Source organism: Hyaena hyaena, unplaced genomic scaffold (genome assembly GCF_003009895.1).
Source record: "Hyaena hyaena isolate Hyena2069 unplaced genomic scaffold, ASM300989v1 scaffold_687, whole genome shotgun sequence".
Classification (NCBI taxonomy): Eukaryota; Metazoa; Chordata; class Mammalia; order Carnivora; family Hyaenidae; genus Hyaena; species Hyaena hyaena.
The window spans coordinates 843,859-871,816 of NW_024081320.1; the positions used below are offsets into that span (position 1 = coordinate 843,859).

General features: G+C 36.0%; 1 protein-coding gene across 1 annotated transcript in view; it reads left to right on the forward strand.

The window, feature by feature from the left end:
* ADGRL3 (adhesion G protein-coupled receptor L3) overlaps positions 1-27,958 on the forward strand; it is a 516,039-nt gene that overhangs the window by 384,410 nt on the left and 103,671 nt on the right. The window contains exons 12-15 of the mRNA XM_039217419.1: positions 12,874-13,057; positions 13,988-14,110; positions 21,380-21,588; positions 22,284-22,460. Coding sequence (XP_039073350.1) covers positions 12,874-13,057; positions 13,988-14,110; positions 21,380-21,588; positions 22,284-22,460 — 693 coding nt within the window. The remainder of the gene's footprint in view (positions 1-12,873; positions 13,058-13,987; positions 14,111-21,379; positions 21,589-22,283; positions 22,461-27,958) is intronic.

Consider the following 27,958-nt stretch of genomic DNA (forward strand, 5'->3'; position numbering starts at 1 on the left):
TATTCAGAGAGACACAGTAAACCACTGAAGGTTTCAGAGTAGAGTGATGACATGACCTAATGTGTTTTATAAGTGAAAAATAGATTCTTGCAGAAAAGCTAAAGGCTGAAACAGGGTGACCAAGGACAATACTGGTCAGAGTATGAGTGTGAGATGCTGAGATAATTACTCAAGTTCAGGATTTCTTTCTAAGTGTACCAAACAGGATTTGCTAAGGATACGTTAAATGTCAGAGAAAGAGGAGTCAAAATGCAGAAAGTATTTTGCCTGAGCAACGGGAAGGATGGAGTCACTATTTATTGAGGTGGTCTGCCTGTGACCAACTTGGGACCAGAACAAAAAGACCTTTGCTTTGGGGCATGTCAACTTTGAGATTCCCGTTAGTTGTGCAATGCAGATGTTAAAGATGCAGTTAGTTATACAAGCATGCAGTTCAGCTGAGAGATCAGGCTAGGAATCATCATTTGTCAATGTTTCACTGCGAGTGGCATTTACAGCCAATGTGCTAGATGAATTCATCAAGGGAATGAGTGCAGAGGGAAAAGAGAAAAGAATCTAGGATGGAGCCCCAGGACACTGTCATACTCTAAGAGGTCAGGGACAAAAGAAACCAACAAGAGAGGCCAAAGAACAGCCTTAAGCAACAAGGGAGACCTGCAGAGTATGGCCTTCAGGAATCCACTCAAGTTCTTATTTCACAGAGGAGGTAATAATGTCAAGGACTGCTGAATCTGCTCAGAAACGCTGATGCAGCTTTTCAAGGATAAAAGTGATGTCAACTGTTGATTAATTTAAAAAATCCCAAAGCCCATATATCTATATTATTATATGTACTGTCTCAACATTTTTTTTTTTTTTTTTTTACCTATTCCTTTCATTCTTTGTCTCCAATACAGACTTTCTTGTGAACCAAAGTTTCCACTTGCATCTTGGACAAAGTGCAAATTGAATTATGCCCGTTTTACTTGTCTGCCTTGGGTGCATGAGACAAGAAGGATTCTAACCTCCATTTATACTGCTAGGAAGAAATTAATGAGTATTTTCAAGTTCCTTGTTTGGTCACTTAATTGGCTGTGTGACAAAGAGCTCCGTGGTGCATGTCAAACAACTTTCAGAGTCCTCTAATGATTTGTGCTTTACTTGACTTGTGATACTATTCTGTGTGGCCTGTCAGGCTGGATATCCTTGTTAAAGTGGCTAGAATAAATTGGCTAGTGGTGTGCATACAATGTAGTATATTAACTACAGCAACAGGGAGTACTTTTAGCAGCCCTTTCAAGAGATTTCGATGTTTGCCCATAAGCATCAAAGCCAGCCCAAACTTTCATTTAATATAATTAAAAGGACATCTGAAAGTAGTTTGAATCACAGCAGGTTCTTGAGGTTTGGTAACCCTTTGTTAAAACCCTGTGAACTTAATATATTTCACAGCTTGATAAATCTGCACTTGATTTGTGTCAGTAAGAGAGAAAATATAAATCTGCACCCTGCATGTTTCTGGTGCCCTGGACCTATTGCTGAAAAACATTGAGATCAAAGAAAGTGACTTCCATCTACAAAACCAGAGGAGTTTTCTTCAGATAAAGAAGTTATAAGAATTCTCGCCTATAACTTGTAGTTTTTAAATGCTGTGACAAAGCAATCATTGAATCAAAAGACAGTGAAACCATATGTAATGTATGCAGAGTAAATTATACAGGTTATTGAAAACATGGACAGGCCACTTCATCTATGTAATAATTTAAAAACCTCCCAATGACAGATGTTGATGATAGAGATCCTACTTTGACGTGCAGAGAACATTATTCTGGGAATCTCTCAAAATTCCTGTGGTGAATGTGTCAGGTCAAGCAGTGATGGCTGCTTTACAGTCATTCCCAACTCTTCCATTTTGCACATTCCCTGTAAATAAACAAGATGTTCCAGCTATTCTTTGTATATACATAGTTTATGAATGCTTTGGGAAGTAATTCTTATGAGGATTAAAAAAACCCTCTGTTTTTAAATAAAATATTTTCATCCAAAACAAAAATATTTTCCCATTTCTTTTCACCAAGTTGTATTCTCTCTTATAATTTTCTCATCAAAGCCGAGGTCACTAATTAATTGTAAAATGGTTAATTTAAAGTCCTTCCTAATGCATCATTGCTTTCTGAAGAGTTTACTTTCGGAAAACTTTTAAATATATAGACTATAGAGATATTATTTCTATGCAAACAAAAAAAGGATAGACATCAGTTTACTTTGTTATTTCTTTAATATCACATAGCTAACCAGAAGGAAAAGGATATTAAAAATAGTGTTACAGATTTAAGACCCCACTTTCTGAAGCTATCATTACCTTTTCTGATGCAGGTCAGAAAAGAAATGGAAGTTTTAAGGTGTAATTTGCAGTAAAGTAGCTGCCTGATGGCTTGGAACCAAACAAATGAATTTTTAGTACTGCTCCCAACAGAGTTATAATTTTGATATTTACCCTTATCTAATGTATGAGTTTTATACAGCTCATAGTAACAAAACCCTAACTATGGTGACTTAAACAAACCAGGGTTTTATTCATATGCATAAAAAAGAAATGCAGTCTAGGAGTAGCATGAAAATTCACATCAGAGACCACGGCTTTGTCTGTTTTTCTGTTCTATTATCTTCAGCACATGGGCTTCCATCCTCAAAATGAGACAATGGCAGGGGCAGCTGGGTGGCTCAGTCAATTAAGCATCGGACTCTTGGTTTCAGCTCGGGTCATGATCCACAGTTCATGAATTCAAGCCCTACATTGGTCTCCATGCTGTCAGTGTGGAGCCTGCTTGGGATTCTCTTTCTCTCCCTCTCTCTCTGGCCCTCCCCACTTGTACTCTCTCTATTTCTCTCTCTCGAAATAAATAAACTAAAAAGAGAGAGAAAGAGAGAGAGACAGAGAGAGAGAGAGGATGCTTACTTAGGTTCCAATCATCACTTCACACTAATCTCTAAACAGGAAAACCTCCCCACCCTCTCCTCAGGCATTTAACTCTTCATAGCAATCACTATTATTAGCCTCTTAAAAATCCTACCAGAGAAGACTAATTTTATTCTTATCCACATTCTTATATTTTTAATATAAATCTTGTCATACAGTAACAAAACAATATTGTTCTCTCTGCCTACATTAAGGACTTTGGAGTTAGCTTGTGGCAGAACCACGCAATGGGGCAGCATTCCTCCACTGAAAGGAATAGATGTGTAGAAATAATCACAAGATAAACTTTCATCATGGTTTACATCAACAAAACAACCCTTCATCAGTAGGAAGTAGGTTGAATAAACTGCTACACCAAGTAATGGGATACTCCTTAGCTATGGAAGAAATGAGGTAGATCTTGCATTGATTATGAAAGGTAGGTGCAGTAAATTAGAGGTAAAAACAAGCAAGCACAAAAATAAAAGTATACTTATAGTGATCACATTTGTTGGTATTTACATGTAAATATTTACAAATCTGGAGGGATCCATGACAGTCAGAGTGATTTCTTTTTCTGGTGAGGTTGGTGATGTTATCCCATAAGCAGACTTTCAGGTTTTAATTTATATATTTCTATATTAAAAAAAATACTTTACAAGCATATACTTTTTAATTTTCTTATTAATAAACATTACTTTGTATATTTAGTTGTCCTACCTCAAAGTAAAATTTCGTATAACTGAACTGATTTTCCCTCAAGAACATCTTCTCTGGGTGTTTTTTCTCTTTATTTTACAAACATCCTACCAGTTCTCAGAAAAGATATCTAGAGTCATTATCATTTCAAGAAGGGCTTTTTGGATACTTTTATGGTTGAGATCATTTGGAAACCAATGGAAACTCTCCTCCCTTCTGTGATACCACACTCTTCTGGCTCCGTTTTCTTCATCTCAGGTGTTCACTATTCTTCGTACATTTTCTTCTCTATCATTAGTGTTTCTGGGCCATCAATTCTTCCTCTACTCAGTTTATCTGGGTGGTGTCAGATGTACCAATAGCTTGCTTCTTATTTAAACTTACGTTGCCTAAACCTGTATGTCAAGAATGAATGTTTAAGTGAGCTGCAGCTGAGAGGGGTAAGAACACACTCCAGATGTAAAACTTTGGCATACTGATTATTTGAAAACAACAAACTTATCTTCCATTAGATTCCCCTATATATTTCCTAGTCAGTTTCCCCCAATTTACTGTTCCTGAAAACTTAAACCCTTTTCCTTTATCTTGTCACTTTTTTACAAAAATTATCCAAGCTCTCCATTCTAACTGCTTCTTTAAATCTTTTTTCCTATGTAAGTTCCTATATGCACTAAAAATATTAAATAAAATTTGTAACTTGTCTTCGGTTTATCTTATGTCAGCTTAATTCTCAGGTCCCATTACAGAACCTAAGAAGCTAGAGTTGAGGGAAGATTTTTGTCCCTTACCAGGCTTCTGTAGACCTTTTAAATTGATGCTGTTCAAGTACATAGCATTCAGAATAGGCAAATCATGAATTCATTATGTTCTATGCCCTCTACATTTTAAAAGACAAAGCTTTGCTTCGCTTTCTTTATTCCCAATTTAAATGAATGCCACCTCATCACCTACCCTCAAGTTCTATGCACTGCACTTCTTTATTTCCGTTACCAACTGACTTCAGTTAATCAACAAATTTTTAAAAATATCTGAGAAATCTCTACTTTTCTTCATTCCCAGAACCAGAATGCATAGATTTGAACCCTGGTTCTGCCCTGTGTTAGCTAATTAACCTTTAGCAAGTTACTCAACTCTGAGTCTCAGTTTTCTAACTGCAAGATGAAGTTGATAATCACTTCTACCTCCTTGGGTTATTGTCAAAATCAAAGGAGTTGATGCATAAAGCATTCAGATCAGAATTTGGAACATTCTTAATAAATATTAACCATTATAATTTATATCACTCCTCAACTTGAAATGTTTCAGTGACTTCTTGTCTTTCGGAAGAATTGCACATATAGTTTGCAAACATCTTTGAAAATTAGCCTTCACTTACTATCTTGTCATTGACCCTTCGCACTCTTTGCTCTGGAGTAGGAAATCTTTTCAGTTCCTCTGCGGTGCCTGTTCTCTTTCACCCCTATACCTATATGCACATGCTCTACCTTTGGCCTATTTGGCCCATGTTGAATTTAAACTTGGAATTGTACTTTATGGAGCCTTTTTGATATAGTGCTTGAATATCATGTTTCCACTATTGTAATGCTTGCCAGGTTTGTACTTGTGTAATTATCTATCCTCACTACATTGTCGTCACTTTTTTTTTTTTTTTTTTTTTTACATTGTCGTCACTTTTAAGAACAGGAGAATATCTGACTTTCTTACCGTGTTACAAATGAAGGCACTCAGTTAATATCTGGCAAATAAATGTGGAGTTAGCAAGAAGTTTGAGTCAAGTTTATAGCTCTATTTAATTTCTGTAACACAATATAGATTTATTTGACAGCATTCAATCATTTAATTCTAAATGGGATTTTTAAAATAGTACAATAAATTACAGTTTGCTAAAAACAGTACGTTTTTAAGCAACAAGGAATGTCTTAAAGAGGCCGAGTCTTTTCTATGAAATTTTGGTTTCATCTTGTTCTACTGTTAAGAGCTCTTATTACTATATTAAGGTCAGTTGTGTTATATAATCTAATTTTAATTAAGATTTGAAAATGCCAACACTTCACTGTAATATAGAAGGGAGTTCAGAGATTAGTGGTTTTTATATGCTTAATAATATTAAATGACAGTGATTATAAAAAAGAACCTTAGGTTTATTGATCAGATGTGTAAATATCAGTCACTCAACTTGACTTCTAATAAAAAAAATCCAGCAAGTTTAAAACTGTATTTGAAGATTCCTCTAACATTTGACCTTTAAAACTTTGATTTGAATCAATATGTAAAGGTAGATTAGAGTACAATGTGCCCTATTCAGCAATGATTTTAAACTTCTGCTCTATTTTATTTTATTCCCAACTGATAACTTTCATATCAAGAAGTCAAAATGAAGAATTAAAGAAAGTCTTTTTATTTTTTCAAATTACAAATCAGTGTAAACTATGTTATATATCATATATGTACATGTATGTATATATACGTGCACACATATATATAGTTAAAAAGCAGGGGACGGGAGCAAAGAACAGATCTATTTCTCTTTTTCTGCATATCAAGAGTTTTGCACATGAAGAAAAATATTTAAACAATACTGTATATATAATACGTAAGAATAAAATGGCAATGTTCAGCATAATGATTACAGTATGTATTGGTAAAGAGATACTATATTCAGGAGAACACCAAAAAACAATGATGTGGAAGTAAAGAGTGAAATAAAATTCCAGATTACTGAAGAGTTTTTCAAAAAGATGTCATCAACTTATTACCTTAAATTTATCCACTAAGAGGAAATAATTGCTCTTAAATTTGTAATGGGCTGCCTAATGATAATTTGCATATTTATAAATGTTTGTCTTACTATAAGTTTAAAAGAACTTATAAAAATAATGAATATGCTTAACATAGAATTCCTTTTCCACTCTGGTTTTTGGGGGGAGGGGGTAGAGGAGCCTTCATAATTCTACTTTCAATTCATCCTTTAATATGTTTTCAGAGGAAATTTTCTAAAAATAGATCACTAGACATATAACTCCTTTGTTTAAAAATACTTAGTGGCTGTCTCTCTGCCACTCCCCAGCTCGTGCTCTGTCTCTCTCTCTCTCTCAAAAATAAATAAACATTTTTAAAATTTTTTAAAAAACTTAGTGGCTGAATATTTTCTATGCAGTAAAGCCCAAACGTCTATCCTACTGAATGAAGATCTTCTAAGACCTGACTTCTGCCTCCCATTTCTCTTGCCACACTCTCTTTCCACGCACCACACTCTCTCCTCATCCCAAACCCTACACATTCCCTCGCTTCCTACCGCTTTGATTTTGTTTTAATCATTAACTTGCTTGTTATGTTCTTTAGCCTCAATTTTTTTTATAATTTTTTTATAATATCATAAAAATATCATCGAGGAAAGTTTATTCATCTTTTAGTCTCTAAGTCAAAATCAAACACCTTCTGGGATCTTTTCTTGTTCTTCCTGTCTAAGAATTCATTACTTTTTGTCCCATATGCTGTGAGTTTTTAGCTCTATTTTGTGCTTACCTTCTGTCTTGGAGTATAGACAAATTGAAGGCTGACTCTATGTTTTTCTTCTCTTTCCTAACCTCTTCCAACAGTGACTTCCCTAGTTCTTTGCATATCATACATATTTAATAGGACCTCATTGAATTACATTGAAAGTGAGCTTTGGTACACTTAAAGACATTTGGGAAGCTTTTTGTAGAATATGTTGTTGTTATGCAGAGTGTATCGCATTTACAATAACCTGTGGTTCTGCTTTTCTCCTTTTGAACTCTGATTGTCTTCTTAATTCCCTCTAATTCAGCCTGTCTTCCTTCCAAATTAGGTGATATCTGAACTCTTTATACTCTCAGGACACCTCTTGGGAAACAAGGCAAAAAGTTATAGAATATAGATGTTTTCATTTTCCTATTATATATAAGGTGATTAATGATTTGATAGTGAAAGTAGGTTATCTTTGCCCAATGAGCACTTACTGAGTAGCTAAAATACCTCAAGGCACTAAAATTTATTTTGGGAAAACACCAGTAAACATGGTCTCTCCCTAACAACACTGTTAATCTATTGAGAAAGCCACACCTCAACTATGGATAGTTCTATTCAAGGTGAATAAGTACTAAAATGGGAACCCATTATGAATCTCTAAATGATAAGGCTATAGATAGTACTGGCTATTTACTAGGTTTTTTTTTCATTTGTACTTAACATATCTTTTGCTCTTATAAAACCAAGACCTTCAGAGATTTTTTTTTCCTGCTAGTATGAAAATGGAGAAAACTCAAGTATGAATCTTCACTGCATGGCAGTCATTCAGCAAAAAATATTGAACATTTATATGCCATGAGGATACAGAGTCACTGCCCTCATGAGGCATACCTTTTGAGTGAGAGATCTAAATTAGTCATGTAGATAAATAACTAAAATAAATATTTTTATATACTTTAGGTAATGATACGTGATACAAAGAAAACAGAACAGATAACAAATTTAAGGGTATGCTGGTAATGGAAGAACTCATTGTACTTGTGCTAAAACCTGAATAAGCTTATGATTAAAAGGCCTATCTTTAGGGGCACCTGGGTGGCTCAGTGGTTTAAGAGTCTGACTTTGGCCTAGCTCATGATCTCATGGTTTGTGGGTTTCAGCTCCGCATCAGGCTCTGTGCTGACAGCTCAGAGCCTGGAGCCTGTTTCAGATTCTGTTATCTCCCTCTCTATCTGACGATCCCTTGCTCATGCTGTCTCTCTCTCTCAGAAATAAATAAAAAAACATTAAAAAAAAAAGCCTATCTTCAGACAGATACAATGTTGGTAAAGTTATATATCTTTTTACAAAGTATTCATTCTATTTTGATCTTTAGTGGTTTTCAAATGAAGAGAGAGGTGTCACTAAGTTCTCCAGGTGATTTTGCTTTCCTAGTTTGAGATATACTCCCCACGTTAGGTAAGAAGTGCCATTGACATGTTTATCTTCTCTGATCCTAGGCTATCACACAAGCATGAACTCTTGGAATAATGACAAAAGTTGTTACTAGAGAGATATATAGCTGGTTTTCCCCCAAATTTTTCACAGTAGTTATAGCAAATTAAGTAAATGCTCAAGTAGCATTTACTTTTGAAATAGCATGATTATACACTTTATAACAAACATTTTTTAGCGAACATACTACAATTACATGCTATGAGTAAAACTAGTCAAATGAATTTGTTTAAGATTTGAATTTTATGATTGGTGGTCCAATAATGGTGTGTAATGCAACTGTGTATCCAGAAGGATATGGTATGCCCATCATCCTGGTGTCAATTCAAGTGACTTTTTTACATTCTAATATTTGATTTTTAGAAATAATCAAGTCACTTTAGAGTCCAGCCATAAACTATAAAACTATATAATAAGAAGAGTAATATCTAATAGTCGAATGCCCCTGGGTACCCTTATATTGGAACATAATGAGATTTACTTTCTTGTGTAGTTCTCACTTTATTGTTTGAACATAAATATGCTCAAAGACGTACTGAAATATAGTGACTACTAGAACGCAAATTTCCGGTGCCATCTCCTCTCCAGTTTCTAGTGTTTTACAACAGATAATAAAGGGAGTTAACTTTTAGTTTCTGACAAGGACGTTATTTATTAAACTTACTTTTCTGAATTTTAGATGATTTCAGTCCATACATGTCAAATCCGTTAGGTGATTTTTCCCCCCTCCCAGATCAAAGCATTTTGGTGAAAATATAAATTTCTTTAAGATAAATGCAGGACCATGTGTATTTTCTTCCAAACATATCATATAGATTTTAGATTAGAAAAATATTTTTGGCAGAGAAAGAAATTGGTGAGAGATGTTAGACATTAAATGATGTCCCAGTACCTCGCTCTAATCAAATTCATTGTACATTCCCTATTTAATTTTGGTTCAAAGCATAGGTAAGCTCATTTCCTTCTAACCAAATAAAATGAAAATCAAAATGTTTTTAAAGAGATGTTGTTGAACTAATGAAAGCAATGCAAATAACTAGTTTGATCAAACACACACACGTAATAACCAGATGTCGTCATTTGTGGGAAAAATATACAAATGCAAAAAATGTATAAGGAAAACAAAATATGGATATTCTTTTTTCACTGAAGAGTTGTGACTAGTTAATTAGCATCATTAAACTGGTAACAGGGACATATCAGCAAACTTTGGAAAGTTTAAACTCTGTATTACACTAGAAGAAAACAGGTCATTTTTTTCAAACCTCTAAGATACACATTATGAATTGTTTAATACACATCTTCCTGTACTGTCCTATTCCTCACAGCTTCTGGTGGCATAGTCTTTTAGTAGTTGAGTTGTGAGACGGTTTATTTATGAAGATTGCATTCTAGAAGTTGTTCCTTACAGATCTCAGTTCAGAGTGAATATTTTGTAATTATCAGATAGGACGTGTGCTTCATTCAGTAAAGACCTCTCTTTTTCCCAAACTGGATTTGGATATCCAATTGAAGTCAACATGAGATTGTAAGTTCAGCACGCATTATGAGCCAGGCAACATAAATGCATATATATTGCCCAGCAATATAAAATGGTTATATCATTTTATGTCTGTACAGGTGACATACAGACAAGTTAATTAACTTGCCCCAAATCACACAGCTAGTAGGTGCCACAGTCCAGGTACAAACTCAGGAGATATGGTTCCAAATCCCATATTCCAGTTTTAACACTACAGGATTCTGCCTCCCAATCCTTGTGTTGAAATTTCCTTACATTTACACTTAAGCCATCACAATACGTGCTTTTTAAAGAAGAATAAATAAGTATTAAATTTAACCCATCCAAGTTTTAGGACTATATTTTACGTCTCTCATTTCTGTAATAAACTTGGAAATCATTTGAGCTATAATACAAAGTTTCTTTAAAGATTATACCTTGGAGCACCTGGGTGGCTTAGTAGGTTAAATGCCTGACTTCACTCAGGTCATGATCTTGCAGTTCGGGAGTTCGAGCCCCGTGTCGGACTCTGTGCTGACAGCTCAGAGCCTGGAGCCTGTTTCAGATTCTGTGTTTCCCTCTCCCTCTGCCCCTCTCCTGTTTGCACTCTGTCTCTCTTTCAAAAATAAACATTTAAGAAATAAAAAACTAAATAAAAAAGATTATAACTTATTTGGGAAGATGTGATTATTGTACTTAAAATTTCTGACTATAAAAATATTGCACTACATATATTTTTTTGGGTGTAAAACTAAGATGAATTAATAAAGGGTGCCTTTGATTTGTTACCCATTCAAACACAGTACTTTATCTAAAGCAGTCTGTTGTAAATAGGTGGCCGTTTAGAACATTTTCAGAGTTGAACACAGTTGTTTGTTTTTCTTGTTTTCATTTTCTTTTTTCCTCCTTTTGCATTATTTTAAATTAAAAAAAAAAACATTAAAGGGTGGAGTAGAAATACTGCATTTATCACCAATAAAATTTTCCCTAAGGTATTGTTTAACTTAATCAGTATAAGATTATTAACTAATGTTAAAATGGCTGCTCCTTTGAGACCAGGCATCATTTCTGTTGCATGTGGGATTTTCAGAGCATTTCCAATGAATTCAAAGGATCATCTAATCACAGAAAGAATACTTCTTTGCACTGGAGAGGTCAAGGTCCTCTGGCTTCTGAAAATACCCCAACTTTTTTTGGTTCATTTATTTCATATGTGGCACCTCCTTTTGGCATTCTCTGTTGGCATTATCCCTATGGCGAACTTCCTGAAAAGCAGACCATTTTGTTGTGATCGGAAATGCTCTTGTCTGGCTTCTGGGTCATGCTTTAAACTCAGAACACATGACAAAACTAAGTGACAGAACTATGTGAAAATGCCCAGTCATTAAACTCATGAGAGATTTTTTGGTGTTCTTTTGTTTGTTTGTTTGCTTTAAATGATACAAAACACTCAAGTTGCTAGTAGGACTATTTTACATAAACGTCCAGTGATGTTGATTTTTTGGCCAGAACTTGGACTCACTGGGAAAAATATCAAGAAAAAAACCACTGTTATCAAAAAGCAAATTAGTTTTTGAAGCTAGTGTTAATTGGCAGCCAAGGTGTTTCATTATGAAGCTGAATTTTTAACAGTTGTTACTTGGTTACTATGAAAAAACCAGCCAGAAGAAAACACTGCAGTGTAATGGATATTTCTTCCATCTCTCCTAATCCTTCTGCCAACATGTCAATAATGTGAGCCTTGTTTTAAAACACCCATGCGCTCCATAGAAAGTGTCTGTGTTGGCCATTTATTCAAGTTTATTTCTCGATTAGATGCATATTTCATAATCAACTGGCCAGAGATGATCACTTTCAAACTGCAGGTGTTGTATTTTTCTATTTTGCAATTCTCTGTTTGAATGAAACCTTAAGAAGACCTTATGGGGAGAACTTTTCTTTTCCTTTGTAACCTAGACCATAAAGCTAACCACAGGTAATATATAAATTGTAACTAGGAAGATGATTCTTTTGGATGAAGCAATGAGAACTGTGGTGCTTTATCTCTGTGCGTACCTACTGCTGTTTTTTTTTAAAGGAAAAACACCTGAGGGCAACAGGTAGCAAGTTCCAACTGTTTACTTCCCTCCCTAATAGTAAACAGCATGAAGAAGGTTTTTCTTCACACATAACATATCCAAAGCCCCTGGGAGTATGTATGCTTTGATATTTTTTTTCCCATTCTGACATTTTACCAGCTGGCTAAGAACAAAATTGGTTTGCTCAGTGAATCCTGAACCTATAGGCAACCAATTTTTATATTGTCCTGTCTATAGCCATCCCTTTCATCTGTTGTGTTTAACATGTAGTTTTATGGTGATGTATAGAAAAAACTCTTTTTTTTTTTTTTTTGCGGGTGATATGATAAAAGTGTTGGTTTCAGTTACTTGCCAACGGTTCCCCAGCCAAATAATTTAATTATGTGATTATAGTCTTATTGAAGTCTTTGCCATTGATTCTCAGAAGCAAGCATGGATCTATGTTGTCCTTCAAAACAAAAGCTCATTTTTGTCTTGCCTCACAGGCTCAGCTAGGGTTTTAACAGAACAAAATAATGAATGCTTCTGCTGCAGCATGTCACAGGGGAGGCTGGGACAATACTGAACTCATGCACACCGCTGATCCTTGCTTGCTGAGCAACATGTACACCTGGATTTCTGACAGCTCTGTGAGTTCACTGGAGACCTCTGTCATTCTGTTCATCCTCTTGTAGGCAATGGTCGAGACAGTTAACAACCTCCTCCAGCCACAAGCCTCAAATGCATGGAGAGACCTGACTACAAGTGATCAACTACGTGCAGCCACCATGTTGCTGGACACTGTGGAGGAAAGCGCTTTTGTGCTGGCTGATAACCTTTTGAAGACTGACATTGTCAGGGAGAACACAGACAATATTCGTAAGTGGCCTTTGTTATACAGAAGGGCCAGAGACCCTTGTACAGCAGAAGACAGAAGAGGGGGAAAAAAAAAATGTCTGGGGTAGCCCAGATAGTATGAGTGATTTTTATTTCAGTGTAGATAAGTGATTTTTTTCCCCTATAATTAGAAGGATATCACCTGCCATTGGCTTAAAAGGGTCTTAGAATCAGATTTGTTATCCTGCTTAGGACATTCCAGTATTGGATATATTAGCCTGAGATCACTCACAGTGAGATCCTTTGCTTCATATGACTGTATCTATCTGTGTATGTACTGTGCTATTTAAAATGTTACCCTCCTAATAGAATGCTTATGGATCACTTCAGTAATAATAAGAATGTCTCTGAATTATATACTATAAAGAAATCAGTCATTTAAGTGAAGGTGATAAAACAATTTTTTGTAATTGTCTTAATGGCTCATAAGGAGTATAAATCTATTTTTATTGTGCATAAGGATGTAGCTGATAGTTTTATTTCAGATTTGATAAAGCTGTTTCAAACTTATTAGATTTAAAGATACATCAATCTTGTTATGATAGTGCAGCTCTAGATTATAAAATGATTTTTGCTTAATTCACAAAATAAAGGTATATTTTGAAAATAAACTTAAATTAAATGACAAAGTATAAGGGTTTGTGCTTCAGTTTTAAATTTAGGCTTTATAACTGATACATGTGTATTTTTATTTACCTGATTTTAATAGTTTTAATTGCTTTACTGTAAAAATAAAATACTAAAGAAATACTTTCTAAGTAAAATATTGAACTACAATAAATTTTGAGTACTATAAATTAATAGAACATTAATTTCAGTGTTTTGATTTCAGAAATATTTCAGTGATTTAGGAAATCATCTTAGCTTTGATGTGTTTCTCAGTGAGCACTGATAACTCTTTGCCATTAACAGAATTGGAAGTTGCAAGGCTGAGCACAGAAGGAAACTTAGAAGACCTAAAATTTCCAGAAAACATGGGTCATGGAAGCACTATCCAACTTTCTGCAAATACTTTAAAACAAAATGGTCGAAACGGTAGGTTAGAGTTTATTTGTTAAGCATAATGAAATTGAACTTATCATCAGTGTCTTGTTTCTTGCGTTGGTAATTTAGATCTGCTATCCAAAAGCTCTACATTCATTCAACTGTTCTCTTTCTCCTCTCATCGTCTGCACCAGCAATTGCAATGTACATGTTCCACAAAATTCTCAATCAGATTTGGAAATTGTTCTGTTCCTTTTCAGTTGCAGTAAAATGTGAGACACTTGAATCTGAGAATTAATGAACAACATAATCCAGATCTGTGACTTCTTGCTACAAAGGAGTAATTTTTCCTGAGTTGACAGATTTGGTTTATAAAATTTTTAATGGAAATTTTAACTCTAATTTTAAAATTGTATGTCTTTTTATCCTTATTCACTTATTTTTGAAAGTGTTTCTATAATTTTCCTTTGCAATACATACAGAAAATTTAAATGTGAGAAGATGATTTTGGGGGCCCCTGGGTGACTCAACCAATTGGGCGTCCAACTTCAGCTTAAGTCATGATCTCAGTTTGTGAGTTTGAGCCCCACATCAGGTTCTGTGCTGCCACGCAGAGCCTACTTCAGATCTTCTGTCTCCCTCTCTCTGCCCCTCCCCTGCTCGCTATAAGTAAATAAATAAATAAATAAATAAATAAAGACTTCAGGTAAAGGAATGGATAAATGTAGGTCAGCTTAATATGAGATTAAATTCACTGAATATAATTAGAGTTAAACTCATTGAGAAATAAGCTGTGAAAAAAATTTTAAAAGTTACAAATAAACTCAGAGACAATATGTCTCATTTGTCACTAGTATTAAATTTTAAACATTCTTTTCATTAGTATTAAATTCTTAAAACCATTCATTTTCTTTTTTTTTTTTTGAAGTTTATTTATTTATTTTGAGAGAGACAGAGACAGTGTGAGTGTGGGAGGGGCAGAGAGAGAGGGAGAGAGAGAATCCCAAGCAGGCTTTTCCGTACTATCAGTGCAGACCCCAACAGGGGGCTCTAACCCACAAAACCTCGAGGTCGTAACCTGAGCAGAAACCAAGAGTCCAGTGCTTAACCAGCTGAGCCACCCAGGTGCCCCTAAAAACCATTCTTTTTACAAGCTAAGTGAGATCCTCTGACCTGTTAGGTTATGATGGGAAGATGGCCTCAGGATGTAGCAAGCAGGGTGAATGATTAAAAAAGAAGAAGAACAAGAAGAAGAGGAGGGAGGAGGAGGAGGGGGAGGGGGAAGAGGAAGAAGAAGAAGGAGAAGAAAGAACCCATTGAATAATACCAAGAAAAACAAATTATGGCTGTCATCAACTGAACACAATTATTTTTAAGTGTTGGAAATGTTATAAGACTGAGCATATAAATCATTCTATTGCTAATTGGACTATGTGAATTTTGAGGCAGCAGTAAGATTTTCTGTGGAGCAAAATAAGATTTCTGCATTAGCCTGCTAACTGTTTTCCCTCCCTCCACTTTCCACCCCTCAATAGGCTCTCCTGTTGACAAAGGGATCCTCCTGCAATGTAAATCTGAACAGTTCACTTCCAGTTATACTTAGAATGAAATCAAATGATTTCACTAGGACACCATGGGCCCATCCCCATTTTCCTGCCTCATCTGCCCCACTTTATGTCTCTTTAAAATGCTCTCTATGATCCGGTCTAGTCTTGATTCTTTTTTTTAATTACCACCACATATAGTTATAATTTTTTTTCTTATGATGAGAACTTTTAAGATTTACCCTCTTAGCAACTTTCAAAATATACTGAACACTATTATTCATTGTAGTCACAATGCTACATATTACATCCCCATGCCATTTATTTTATAACTGGAAGTTTATACTTTTTGACCTTTTTTCACCCATTTTACCTACCCACCACCCTATGGCAACCACCAATCTGTTCTCTATTTCTATGAATTTACTTTGTTTTGTTATTTTTTAAGATTCAACATATTAAGTGAGATCATACAGTATTTGTCTTTCTCTATCTGACATATTTCACTTAGCATAATAACCTCAAGGTCATCCATGTTATCACAAATTACAAGATGTCATTATTTTTAATGGCTGAATAATATTCCATTTTCTTTACGCATTCACTCATCAGTAGACACTTAGGTTGTTTATAGATCTTACCTCTTATAAATAATGCTGCAATGGATCTTTTTGAGTTAGTGTTTTTCTTTCCTTCAGATAAAAACCCAGAAGTGGAATTACTGGATCATATGGTAGATTTATTTTTAATTGGGGAGGAGGGTTCCATAGTGTTTTCCATAGTGGCTGCACCAATTTATATCCCCAGCAACAGTGCACAAGAATTCTCTTGTTTAGTCTTGATTCTGTTTCTTGAATATACCAAGAGTATTTCTGTGTATGATTTTTGCATTTTTTATTTTCTTCCTGGAATGCAATTTATACATTTTTTTAATTTAGAACCTTCTCTAATATCTCAGTATAAATCTACCTCTTTAGGAAGGGAAGTTTTTCTCTGTCTCCCTGAAGGTATACCACTCTTTACTTTTTCTAAATTTATTTTCAGTGTTTTATTTGAATTCTAGTTACTTAACGTGGAGTGAAATGTTGGTTTCAAGAGTAGAATTCAGTGGTGCATCACCTACATATAACACCCAGTGCTAAACAAGTGGTGCCCTTGCTTACAAGTGGTGCCTTCCTTAGTACCCATCATCCATCTAACACATCCCCCACCCACCTCCCATCAACCCTCAGTTTGTTTTCTATCATTAAGATTCTCTTATGACTTGTTTCCCTTGCTCTCTCTCTCTTTTTTCCTCTCCCATATGTTTATCCGTTTTATTTTTATTTTTTATTTTATTTTTTTAAATGTTTATTTATTCTTAAGGGAGAGAAAGAGTATGAATGGGGGAGGGACAGCAAGAGGGAGACAGAATCCAAAGCAGGCTCCAGGCTCCAAGCTGTCAGCACAGAGCCTGACACAGGGCTGAAACTCATGAGCCATGAATCATGACCTGAGCCAAAGCTGGACGTTTAACTGACTAAGCCACCCAGGTGTCCCTCTCTGTTTGTTTTTTAAATTCCGCATGTGAGTGAAATCATTTGGTATTTGTTTTTCTCTGACTTATTTTGCTTGGCATCATACATTCAAGCTCCATCCACGTCATTGCAAATGGCAAGAGTTCACATCGTTGCTAATGTCAAGTGTGGGAAACGGAGCAGTGTCACGACCACAGGTGCATACCCACTCAGGGTCAGAGATCTCTGAGAAAACTCGAGATTGCAGGGTTGAAAACAACCTGAGAGGACTTGAGTGAAATGCCCTTGGAATTTGGCCTGTTCCTTAGTACACACATAAAGATGCTTTGCTTAAGGGAAGCCAGCAGTAAATAGCACAGTGTGTTCACTCCCCTCTTTGTATTTCATCCTGCCAAAAAGACTCCTATCATAGCTTGTTTTTCTTCTGAGACAACTCCTACATGGTGTTTGTGTACTGCAGCTTTTTTTTTTTTTATGTTTTTATTTATTTCTAGGAGAGAGAGAGAGAGAGCGTGAGCAGGGGAGGGTCAGAGAGAGAGGGAGCCACAGACAGAAACAGGCTCCAGGCTCTGAGCTGGCAGTCAGCACAGAGCCCGACGCGGGGCTCGAACCCACGAACCGCGAGACCATGACCCAAGCGAAAGTCGGACGCTCAACCGACTAAGCCACCCAGGCGCCCCAATGTACTGCAGCTTTACCAGCTGTACGTTGTTGCCATACTTCACTAAGCTTTTGTAGTTATTCATAGTTTATTCATATCTCTGTGAAGGTATATATATATATGAAGATGCATAATAAAGTTCTGGACCTTGAGCTGTTGGCTCGGGGTTCCCTGTGCCCTGCTATACTGTCATCTCTTTTTCACACCTCCTTCACTGTCCCCTATCCTTTGAGATTGACAGCAAGAGTTCATTCCTTTTGATGCCTGGGTAATATACACATACACAAATACTACATCTTTTTTATCCATTTGTCAGTCAGTGGACACTTGAGCATTACTCTTTCATAATTGCCCTTTCCCCATTAGCCAGTTTATACTAATACTTCTTCACAGTGGGTATTCACTTTCTATTATATGAAATTTTATTATTTTTTTAAGTTGCCCATTTATCATCTGACTTTCCCTCTATACAGTAAGCTCCTTTTCTTACCTGCTCACTGATATAACCCTAGTGCCCATCTCTCATGGATCAACTGTCTAAGAATTTATCAAATAAATGTATGAGCTTTCAGATATAAAGCTAATGACAATTAAAATATGACTAGATTAGTTATATTATGTTTTGTGCTCATTTGTTTACTAAAGGTAGGCGTGTGTGTGTGTGTTTTAGATCATATTTAAGCATTAATTTTGGAGTGGAGAATCTGTAACAATTATATGTAGCCAAATGCATTGGTAAAACAAGGCAGGATGTCAACATGACAGTGTCCCACAAGTGGAAATTGGTAGGAATTATCAGCCAGTTATATACCAGTTGAAATATAAGTTGTTATCTCAACAAGAAAAATACATAGATGTTCTTAAGTATAGCCTTGCAAAATTTAGTGTTTTTGTATTGAATCTCAAGGAAAAGTAAAATTTGATGCTGTGTTATAACAGACAAGAAGTATTTAAGGAATTGCTGTTGTTTGCTAAATACCATGTTAACAGATATGGGTTGGAATTTTAAGAATTCACCTTTCCTTTATATAGGTCTTATCATAATCTCTTTGCTGAATTACTGAAAGGATAATAGATATTTCATAGAATTGGATAAATTCTATGGCTCAGAGAATAAGGGTGAAAATCAGGGTGAAATTGGAGAAAATCAGGCCCAGAGAACTTATAAGAGCAAGGAGGCTGACAGCAGCCTATATCTTCACACAGAATCATTGCTGTGAGATGTCACTGCTGCCACAGGTGAAGGACAAGTGAAGGGTGCCTGGTGCTCCACCTCCTGCTTCCTTGTGTCACTAGCTCCTCATCTGAAGTCAGAGACTAGTGCATCTTATGGGAGGCATCTAGCTGAGATGCCCAGGGTAACTTCTTTGCAAGACAGGCTGGGAAAACAAATATACATCCATTTTGTGTCTGTAAATCCCTAATAGTAGGGAATTTTCCAAACATGGGAGTATTGTGTAGATGTTGGACAGCCCCCTCCCTCCTCAAAAGAAATAAATTTTTTTTGTTTTTATTCTCACCTGACTCTAAGATTCAGGGATAAGGACAGAGATACCCTCATATTAGTAACCACAGTAATCAGGACAGTGCCTGGCTCTTGGTGAACTGAAATGAATTCATACTGGAAGTAAGACCTAGGGCTTGACTTATTTTAAGAAAGAAATCCATATGGGGAGTACCCGGGTGGCTTAGTCGGTTAAGCATTCAACTCTTGATTTCAGCTCAGATCATGATCTCAGTGTTCATGAGATCAAACCCCACATCAGGCTCTGCACTGACAGCACGGAGCCTGCTGAGGATTCTCTCTTTTCCTCTCTCTCTGCCCCTCCCCTGTTTGCATGCACACACTCTCTCAAAAATAAGCATTAAAAAAAAGAAAGAAAATGATATGATTAAAAAAACATGTTAAAAGAAAGTTCATTTTACAGAAGATTGTATGGAAGAAATAGTCATAAGGGAAAAAGATAAGGTGAAAGGATATATGGAGAAGATGACCTTGAAAGAACATGGTAATTGGGTTTTAAGACAGATAAGGATTTTGAATTCTTGTTTGTTTGTTTTATTGCATTTGAGATATAATTTACGTATAATAAAATGCATATACCTTAAGTATGCAGCTTGATGAATTTGATAATTATACATTCTTTGTACATTACATAAAATTGTTCATTACATAAAATAAGATACAAATCTCTTCTATTACTGAGAAATTATTACCTCTTTCCAGTCTTCTTACCCTTTCTCCCCATCTGATGAAACTATTCTCTTCTCACTCTTATCTCTATAGACAGATTTTGCCTGTACTTAGACTTTCTGTAACTGGAATCAGATAGAATGTACTCTTTTCTGTCTGTAGTTTTTAACTGAACACAATATTTTTGGGATTCTGTCATCATGCTCTAATAGTGTTTGTTCTTTGCTCTATCAGTAGTTCCTTATTGATGCATAGTATAATGTATTATATTAATATGCCATCATTTGTCTATTGATAAATTTTTGTGTAATTTCCATTGAAGGAATAGTATGAATAAGGATGCTATTAACAATCTCATACAAGTTTTTTTTTTCTTTGTCAATATATATTTTCACTTACCTAGGATGGGTAGATGTTTAACTTTGTAAGAAATCACCATTTTCCAAATATATTTTCCATTGGCCTCAGCAGTGTCTAGGAGCTCTAGTTGTTCTACATCCTTATCAATATTAGTGTGATCAGTCATTTTGATTTTAAAAATTCTAGTGGGAATGAAATGGCATCTCAATGTGATCCTTCATTTTTATTTCAATAATTACTGATGATGCTGATAACATTTCATATTTTTTCTAACATATGTGTTTATGTCATTTGTCACTTCCAAGTGTTATTCTTCTTTTGTTGATTGGAAGAAATGGTATACAGAGTCATGAGTTTCACATATACTATTGTCTATGCTGTATTTAAATAGATACATTTTTAAATTTTATGAAGTACAGTTTACCATTTTTTGTATTTTATGGCTAATATTTTTTGGGTCGTATCCAAGTCATCATTGCCTACTCCAAGATCACGAAGATCCTATATTTTGTCCCAGAAGCTTCTTGGTTTTTATGTTGAGGTCTATGATCTATCTTTAAGTTTTGAGTATGGAGTGAGGTGGGATAGGCATTTGTTTTTTAAATACCAACTGAAGTTTTTTCAGTATGATTTGACATTTCTTTTCTCATAAATGACGGCACTTTAGATAAAATGAATATATAATTTTGTGAATGAATACTGTATGGATTTTATTGTAATTTTTTAAAATATTTTTTAATATTTTATTTATTTCTGAGAGACAGAGAGAGAGAGAGTGAGCAGGGGAGGGTCAGGGAAAGAGGAAGAAACAGAATCCAAAACAGCCTCCAGGCTCTGAGCTAGCTGTCAGCACAGAGCCCCACTCAGGGCTCGAACCCACAAACCGTGAGATCATGACCTGAGCTGAAGTCAGATGCTTAACCGACTGAGCCACCCAGACACTCCGTGGATTTGATTATAATTAGAACTATCTAAATTAAATGGAATGTACAAAGTAATCAGAGTTTCTTCCCAACTTATAATTCACATTTTCATTTATTTCAGGAGAAATCAGAGTGGCCTTTGTCCTGTATAACAACTTGGGTCCTTATTTGTCGACAGAAAATGCCAGCATGAAGTTGGGAACAGAGGCTATGTCTACCAATCATTCTGTTATTGTCAATTCCCCCGTTATTACAGCAGCAATAAACAAAGAGTTCAGCAATAAAGTTTATTTAGCTGATCCTGTGGTGTTCACTGTTAAACATATTAAGGTAAGAAAATGGTATGTTAAGTTCAGTTGTTACAGCATGAACATGAAATATATTAATTTTCCCTTAAATTTTTTCCAATTATTTGACAGGTAAACAATTCATTATCTATAAAATGATAGTAATGATCTTTTTTTTTTTTTTTTCAGAAATGAGAGAGGATAGTAATTCTTGAATATGTAAATGCTTCTGGTAAAAATATTAGTAGATGGATTTATAAATGTGTCTCCATAATTAAAAAGAACTAGCAGTATATTTAGTGGAATGGGACATGGCTTCACATATGATGTTACAAGTAATTATATCTTTATACAAAGATATATTTTTATGTATCTACAAAGATTATATTGTAAATTGAACAAAGATTTCTAAGACCATCTTTTCAGAAGTTGATTGTTTAAATTCTTTATAATGTACTTCACTTTGAAATTAGTTGAAGGCATTCTGTGACATTGATACCAGCATTCCAACAATATTAATTTTTTAAAAAGTAAAGTAAACTTACCTCTAATCAGAGGAAATAAACAACATATAGTCAGATTGGCTTAGGCTTGATGAGGCCCACTTACTATGAAAACACTGGTATACATCTCCACAAAAGTTGGAACAGAGGATAAATGTGTGTTAGATGTAAAGATATTGCGTATACATGATCATAAAGTAGTTATCAGCCTTATTGATTTTTTTTTCCTCTGTAGCAGTCCGAGGAGAATTTCAACCCTAACTGTTCATTTTGGAGCTACTCCAAGCGCACAATGACAGGTTACTGGTCAACACAAGGCTGTCGGCTCCTAACAACAAATAAGACACATACTACATGCTCTTGTAACCACTTAACCAATTTTGCAGTACTGATGGCACATGTGGAAGTTAAGGTAAGATACATACCATAAATTAAAGATGTCTAAGCATATGGTCAGGATACCATTGTAAAAATCCCTAACTCCATGAACCAGTCTCACTCAAAGGTTTTCCATTCTATTCAGAAACTCTCTGTGGTTCAACCCATATCCTCCTGGATGATTCAAAGAATCCTTTTCTTATTGTATTATCAACATAGTTTATAAAATTGAAGTTCACTTATAAAATCAAACTGTGCTTATAAAATCCCCTTAGTCTCATCTGCTCTTACTTTATATGAATAAATGAGATCTCATGAACAAAAACAAACTAGGACCCCAGGAACTAGTAAGTTGAAAACTAAGAATGCAGAAGATTAACTACCAAAATGACTCTTGGGAAAACAGCCATTGGCACAATAAACAATGCCTAGTAATGCAAAAGGCTTAGAAAATTCTAATATAATATAATGGGTTTTGTCCATTCAAGAAAACCCTAAAGCCCTATTCTAAGGAAAAAATCTAGGTGATAGGTAGTTTCCAAAGTTAGAAACATACTAAGTTGGCAGTATCAGTCTCCAACTGGCATGATGTTGGCTATAATAGGGGACATGAAGAGGATTTAAATTCAGATATACTTAGGACATAAAAATACAAAGGGTTTATTAGATTGGTTGTAGAGATTGATTGGTTAGTAACAAGAAATTTTATATTTATAGTTTCTCTTCTCATCTCCCCGATGTCAATAAAGAGAAAGGAAAGATTACTCTCCAACATGTTTTCAAAGATAAAAACTCTGGCAAAGGTTTTATCTACTCGATGTCATTTTTCCAAATGACTTCATCCAAAATTTTCTTTGTCACTGTTGAATTTAGAGATAGTATAGGTATCCCAGAAGGAGACCACATCCGAACCCTGTTAGCATCTTGAAACTAAATTACCTTAGCTGTGTCAGCACAGTTCAAATTTTGGTCTTTAAAGGACTATATGCACTACCTTGTCAAAGCGTCACGAATTGATCTAGTTTAGCAAGACTGGCTATACTGACAAATGTTAGATTTAAACCTGCAGTGTGTGAGGGTGGCTCTGGGATTCCATTTTTTCCATTTAGGGAATAAATTCAAACACAGAGAAATGGATCACATTTGAAGCAATATCAAAATATGATTTTTTGCTCAAGGCTTTGCATAGCAACCTCTACTCGATCCATTATGCAAGAATTCTGACTATGACCATTATTGTACATCAACAAGAGATAAAATAAATGCAATTCAATATTTTCCTTCAGCAATCAGTCACACAGCCTGTAAGTCATGGTTTTCAGTACCATAGTCTCTCATGATTGCCAGTCAGCCTCATTTTTATCACACAGCATGCCTTTGGCACATGAAAAACAGAAAACAAGCAGTCTTATCAACACTACAAGTCCCAAAGAAATACACTAGCCAAACTTACATTAGACTAATTTCTAAAACAGAACACCAATGTATTCGGACACAGTGAGAACTACAGCAGCCAGTTGGAATAGATATTTGTTGTTTGGTTGTCCGTCACTTTCTAACTCCACAGGAAAATATATGAAGGAAATGAAATTATATTGGGTACTTTTGTTTGATGAGCTTGGGAAGAGAGCACGATGAGTTGGCTGAGTAATCTCTTAGCCGTTGCCGTTAAGCTGTGGCCCCCTGATGCACGAGTACCCTGATTCATTCCAGGCTCTACCTGTGTGCTATACATGCTGCTCTTACCTATCGTCTCTGTGATCTTTGTTGTTTATTCAGCACTTCTTTTTTTTTAAATCAACATTTTGAACATTTAAGTAAAGGTACTGACATGTTGACTGCTACATAGGAAGCTCCCAGTAAATGTAAGTTCCTGTTTCCCCTTGGTAGAGATGATTTTTGCTCCAGCATTCCACGGAAGCTTCTGGCCCTCAAGGAATTCACATTTTTGATGAGGGGAGGGAGGGAGCAAAGGGCAGAGAAGTGAAGGTGCAGCTATACTTTTGCTAAGTATTGTAATTGGGATCTCCACTGTGGTTTTGCAATGCAGAGGAGGGTCATCTACCAAGGCAGGGCTGCTCAGAAAGGGTTTATCAAAAAAGGACTCTGTTCTGAAGGATGAGTAGGATGTATTTACTAAGGCAACCTGAGGAGAATTTGCACTAACCACCTTCTTGCAACACTTTCTTCACTTTGCCTTGGGTATACCCCTCCCTCTTGTTTCTTTCCTTCCTCAGCAGCTGGTCATTCTTAAATTCCTTTGCTGGTTCCTCTTCATCTCCCTGACCTCTCCTTGTTGCTCTGGCCCAAAGTGTTAGATCTAGAATAAGCATTATCTATTTTTTGTCCCTAGATTATCTCAAATACTCATTTGGCTCTAAAATCTTACAATTCCCAGACTTCTGTCTCCATTTGTTAACTCCAGACTTCTACATTCAGCTCCTCTCTTATTACATCCACTTAGGCCTCTAATAAGTGTCTCAATTCTAGAAATACACTTCTGGTATTCTCCCATCTGAGACTTCTTCTTAGTAAAGGGCTGCTCTGCCCTTCCAGGTGTTCAGGCCATGAGCCATGAACCATCCTTGTTCATCCTTTGTTTCTTTTTGTTCAAACCGCACACCCACCCTATGAACATATCCTGCAAGATCCAGGATGTGACTGATTCTCAGCATCTTTACCACTACCACCTAGGTTCCAGCCACTGTCATCTGTCCTTCAAATTCTAGTTACAGCCCCTTCATTGGTCTCCCTGCTTCCCTACATGCCCCCTCTTAAATTTATTCTCAGTATAGTTTCCAGAAGGATACTCTTAACATGAGAGTCAGACCTCACTCTTGTCTGATTCATTTTCAAAAATCAGTTCTGTACACCCTTTAAAGTGCAAATCAGGTACTTCATATCTTTGATTGAATTTGAATGACTCCTTATCTCAAGAAGAGCAAATCCCAAATTCTGGCCTTTTTAGCATCTCTTGACCTTTTTTTGTACTACTCTGCCTCTTATTCACTTGGCTTCAGACATGACAGGCCTCCTTGCCTTTCCACAAACACATGAGGTATTACTTAGACCTGAAAGTCTGCCCCCTCTTCTTACCCACCCAAATAGCCACATACCCAACTTCCTCAACTCCTATAAATCTGTGCTTCACTGTCACCTTTACAAAGAGGTTCACCCTGTCCACACTATTTAAAATTTCATATTACTCTACACCCCCCCAATACTGTAAGGAATAAATAAGGCAAAACAGTTCCCCGGCCTCAGAGAAGTCATAGTTTATCAAGGGAAAGAAGGACTAAGACTGATTTTTGAATGGGGTGGTAGGAAAGATTCATATTTTTTTTTCCTTGAGAGAGAGTCGGGGAGGGGCCCAGGGAGAAGGAGAGAGAGTCTAAAGCAGCCTCCACAGCCAGCTCCCCCAGCTTGGAGCTCTATAAGGGGCTTGATCTCACCACTGAGGAGCGAGATCTCGCAACCATGAGATCATGATCTTAGCCAGAATCAAGAGTTGGATGCTTAACCAACGGAGCCACCCATGTGCCCTGATTTTGTAATTTTAAAGAAGTAAAAGTCAACTGAATAAGTCTGAAGATCTAAGTGGACTTAAAAAGCCATTCATGAATCAGGCAGTGTCCTATCTAACAAGTTGAGAGGAAATCTGATGATTTGTACAAAATACAAGGCTTTCACAGGAGAGGATGGGACAAGGAAGTTATTAGCAAAATAAAGGAAAGGACTGTTTCAGGCAAGGTCACCTTCCCTTAGGGGGAAGAGCAAGAGTCTTATTAGGTGGAATTACTTCATCTTTGGGGGTGGTAGAGGGCGAATGTAAGAGATTACCACATGGGTACTTATCAGAAATTCCTAACTGACTAAGACTTCTATTTCTTAGGGTAGGTTGAAACTGCAATTAGGGTTAGACATTGAGCCCCAGTTTGGTGATTTAGCCTAAATGTTGCCATTTGGGGCCTGTGGTTTTCTTTTCAACAATAGCTAGGTCAATTAAGACAGGTTAAAAAAGGAAGGGGATGCTTCTACCATAGGGTGGCAGTCTTGCCAGTTATCTATTTGTGAGTTTACTTCTTTGTCTATTGTTTACTCTAATTCGATTGTAACAAATGCTTTAAAATAAGGTTGACAATTTATGTCACCTATAGCTTCTTCCTCTACTTAAATTGTAATTCTTTGGGAGATAATAAAAAAAAAACTTTTTGGGTACCTGGATGGCTCAGTTGGTTGAACATCAACTTCAGCTCAGGTCATGATCTCATGGTTCATGAATTCAAGCCTCACATTGGGCTCTGTGCTATCTGTGCAGAGCCTGCTTTGGATCTTCTGTCCCCCCACCCCCACTTGCACGCTGTCTCTCAAAGCTATATAAATGTTATATTTAACTTTATATTAAACAATTGATAACCTTTTGGCACCAAGAGTTATTCTTGGACTTTCTTAGTGAACCATTTTATAATGATGTATTTCCTTCATAGATTTCTTAACATTTGAGATTATTATAAACAGCTAGTATGCTGTTTTATTGTCTACCTGTCTCACTAGACAGTAGTGTCGTATTAAGGACAGAGAGAAGTGAGAGAGTCAGCTGTGCAGATCATCTGGGGAAAGACTGTTCCAGGCACATGGGACAAGAACAATATCCTGAACCTAGGGTGATTCTGATGTGTTTGAGGAACTTCAAAAAGAACGGTGTAGTTGAGTGGAAAGAGTAATAAAGACAGTGCATTAGTGGAAAAAGTCAAAGGGTCTAGAATGGAAAGTTTTGTAGGACCTTGGAATCACTTTGCATGTAGGTTTTACTCAAAGTGCAATGGAAAACTGCAGGAGAGTTTTGAGCATATGTTACATATGTAATATATTAAATAGTTTGCATCTACACATTTGAAATATATATATATATTTAATGTTTACTCATTTCTCAGATTGAGAGAGAGAAGAGAGACAGTGTGAGTAGGGGAGGGTCAGAGAGAGAGGGAGATGCAGAATCTGAGACAGGCTCCAGGCTCTGAGCTAGCTGTCAGCACAGAGCCTGACGCGGGGCTTGAGCCCACGAACCGTGAGATCATGACCTGAGCCGAAGTCGGACGCTTAACCGACTGAGCCACCCAGGCACCCCTGAAATATATTTATTAAAAAGGAAACTTCAGCCATGTCCAAACCTTAAATGATACATACATACTTCCGTAAAGTATGAGTTAGTCTTTGCACTGAGGAATATATATTTTGCAAGGTAGCTTATCTCTATGTCTCTTTTAGCTCCTCTGAATTTTAAGTTCCTTAAAATCAGTTACTATGTTTATTCTGGCGTCCAACATACCTAGAACTAAGTCTGTACCAATTTGTGATTTTCTAGAACTCATTATATTTTTTGTCCAGGCATTAATTTGTCCGAGATAATTTGTCCAAGAAGGAACACATCCCTTTTAGTTAATAAAAGAATGACACCACCACCTTCCTCAATGACCCATACCCCTTCCTCTGTACTGGATACTTGCAAACACACATCTTTCAATGTCCTAG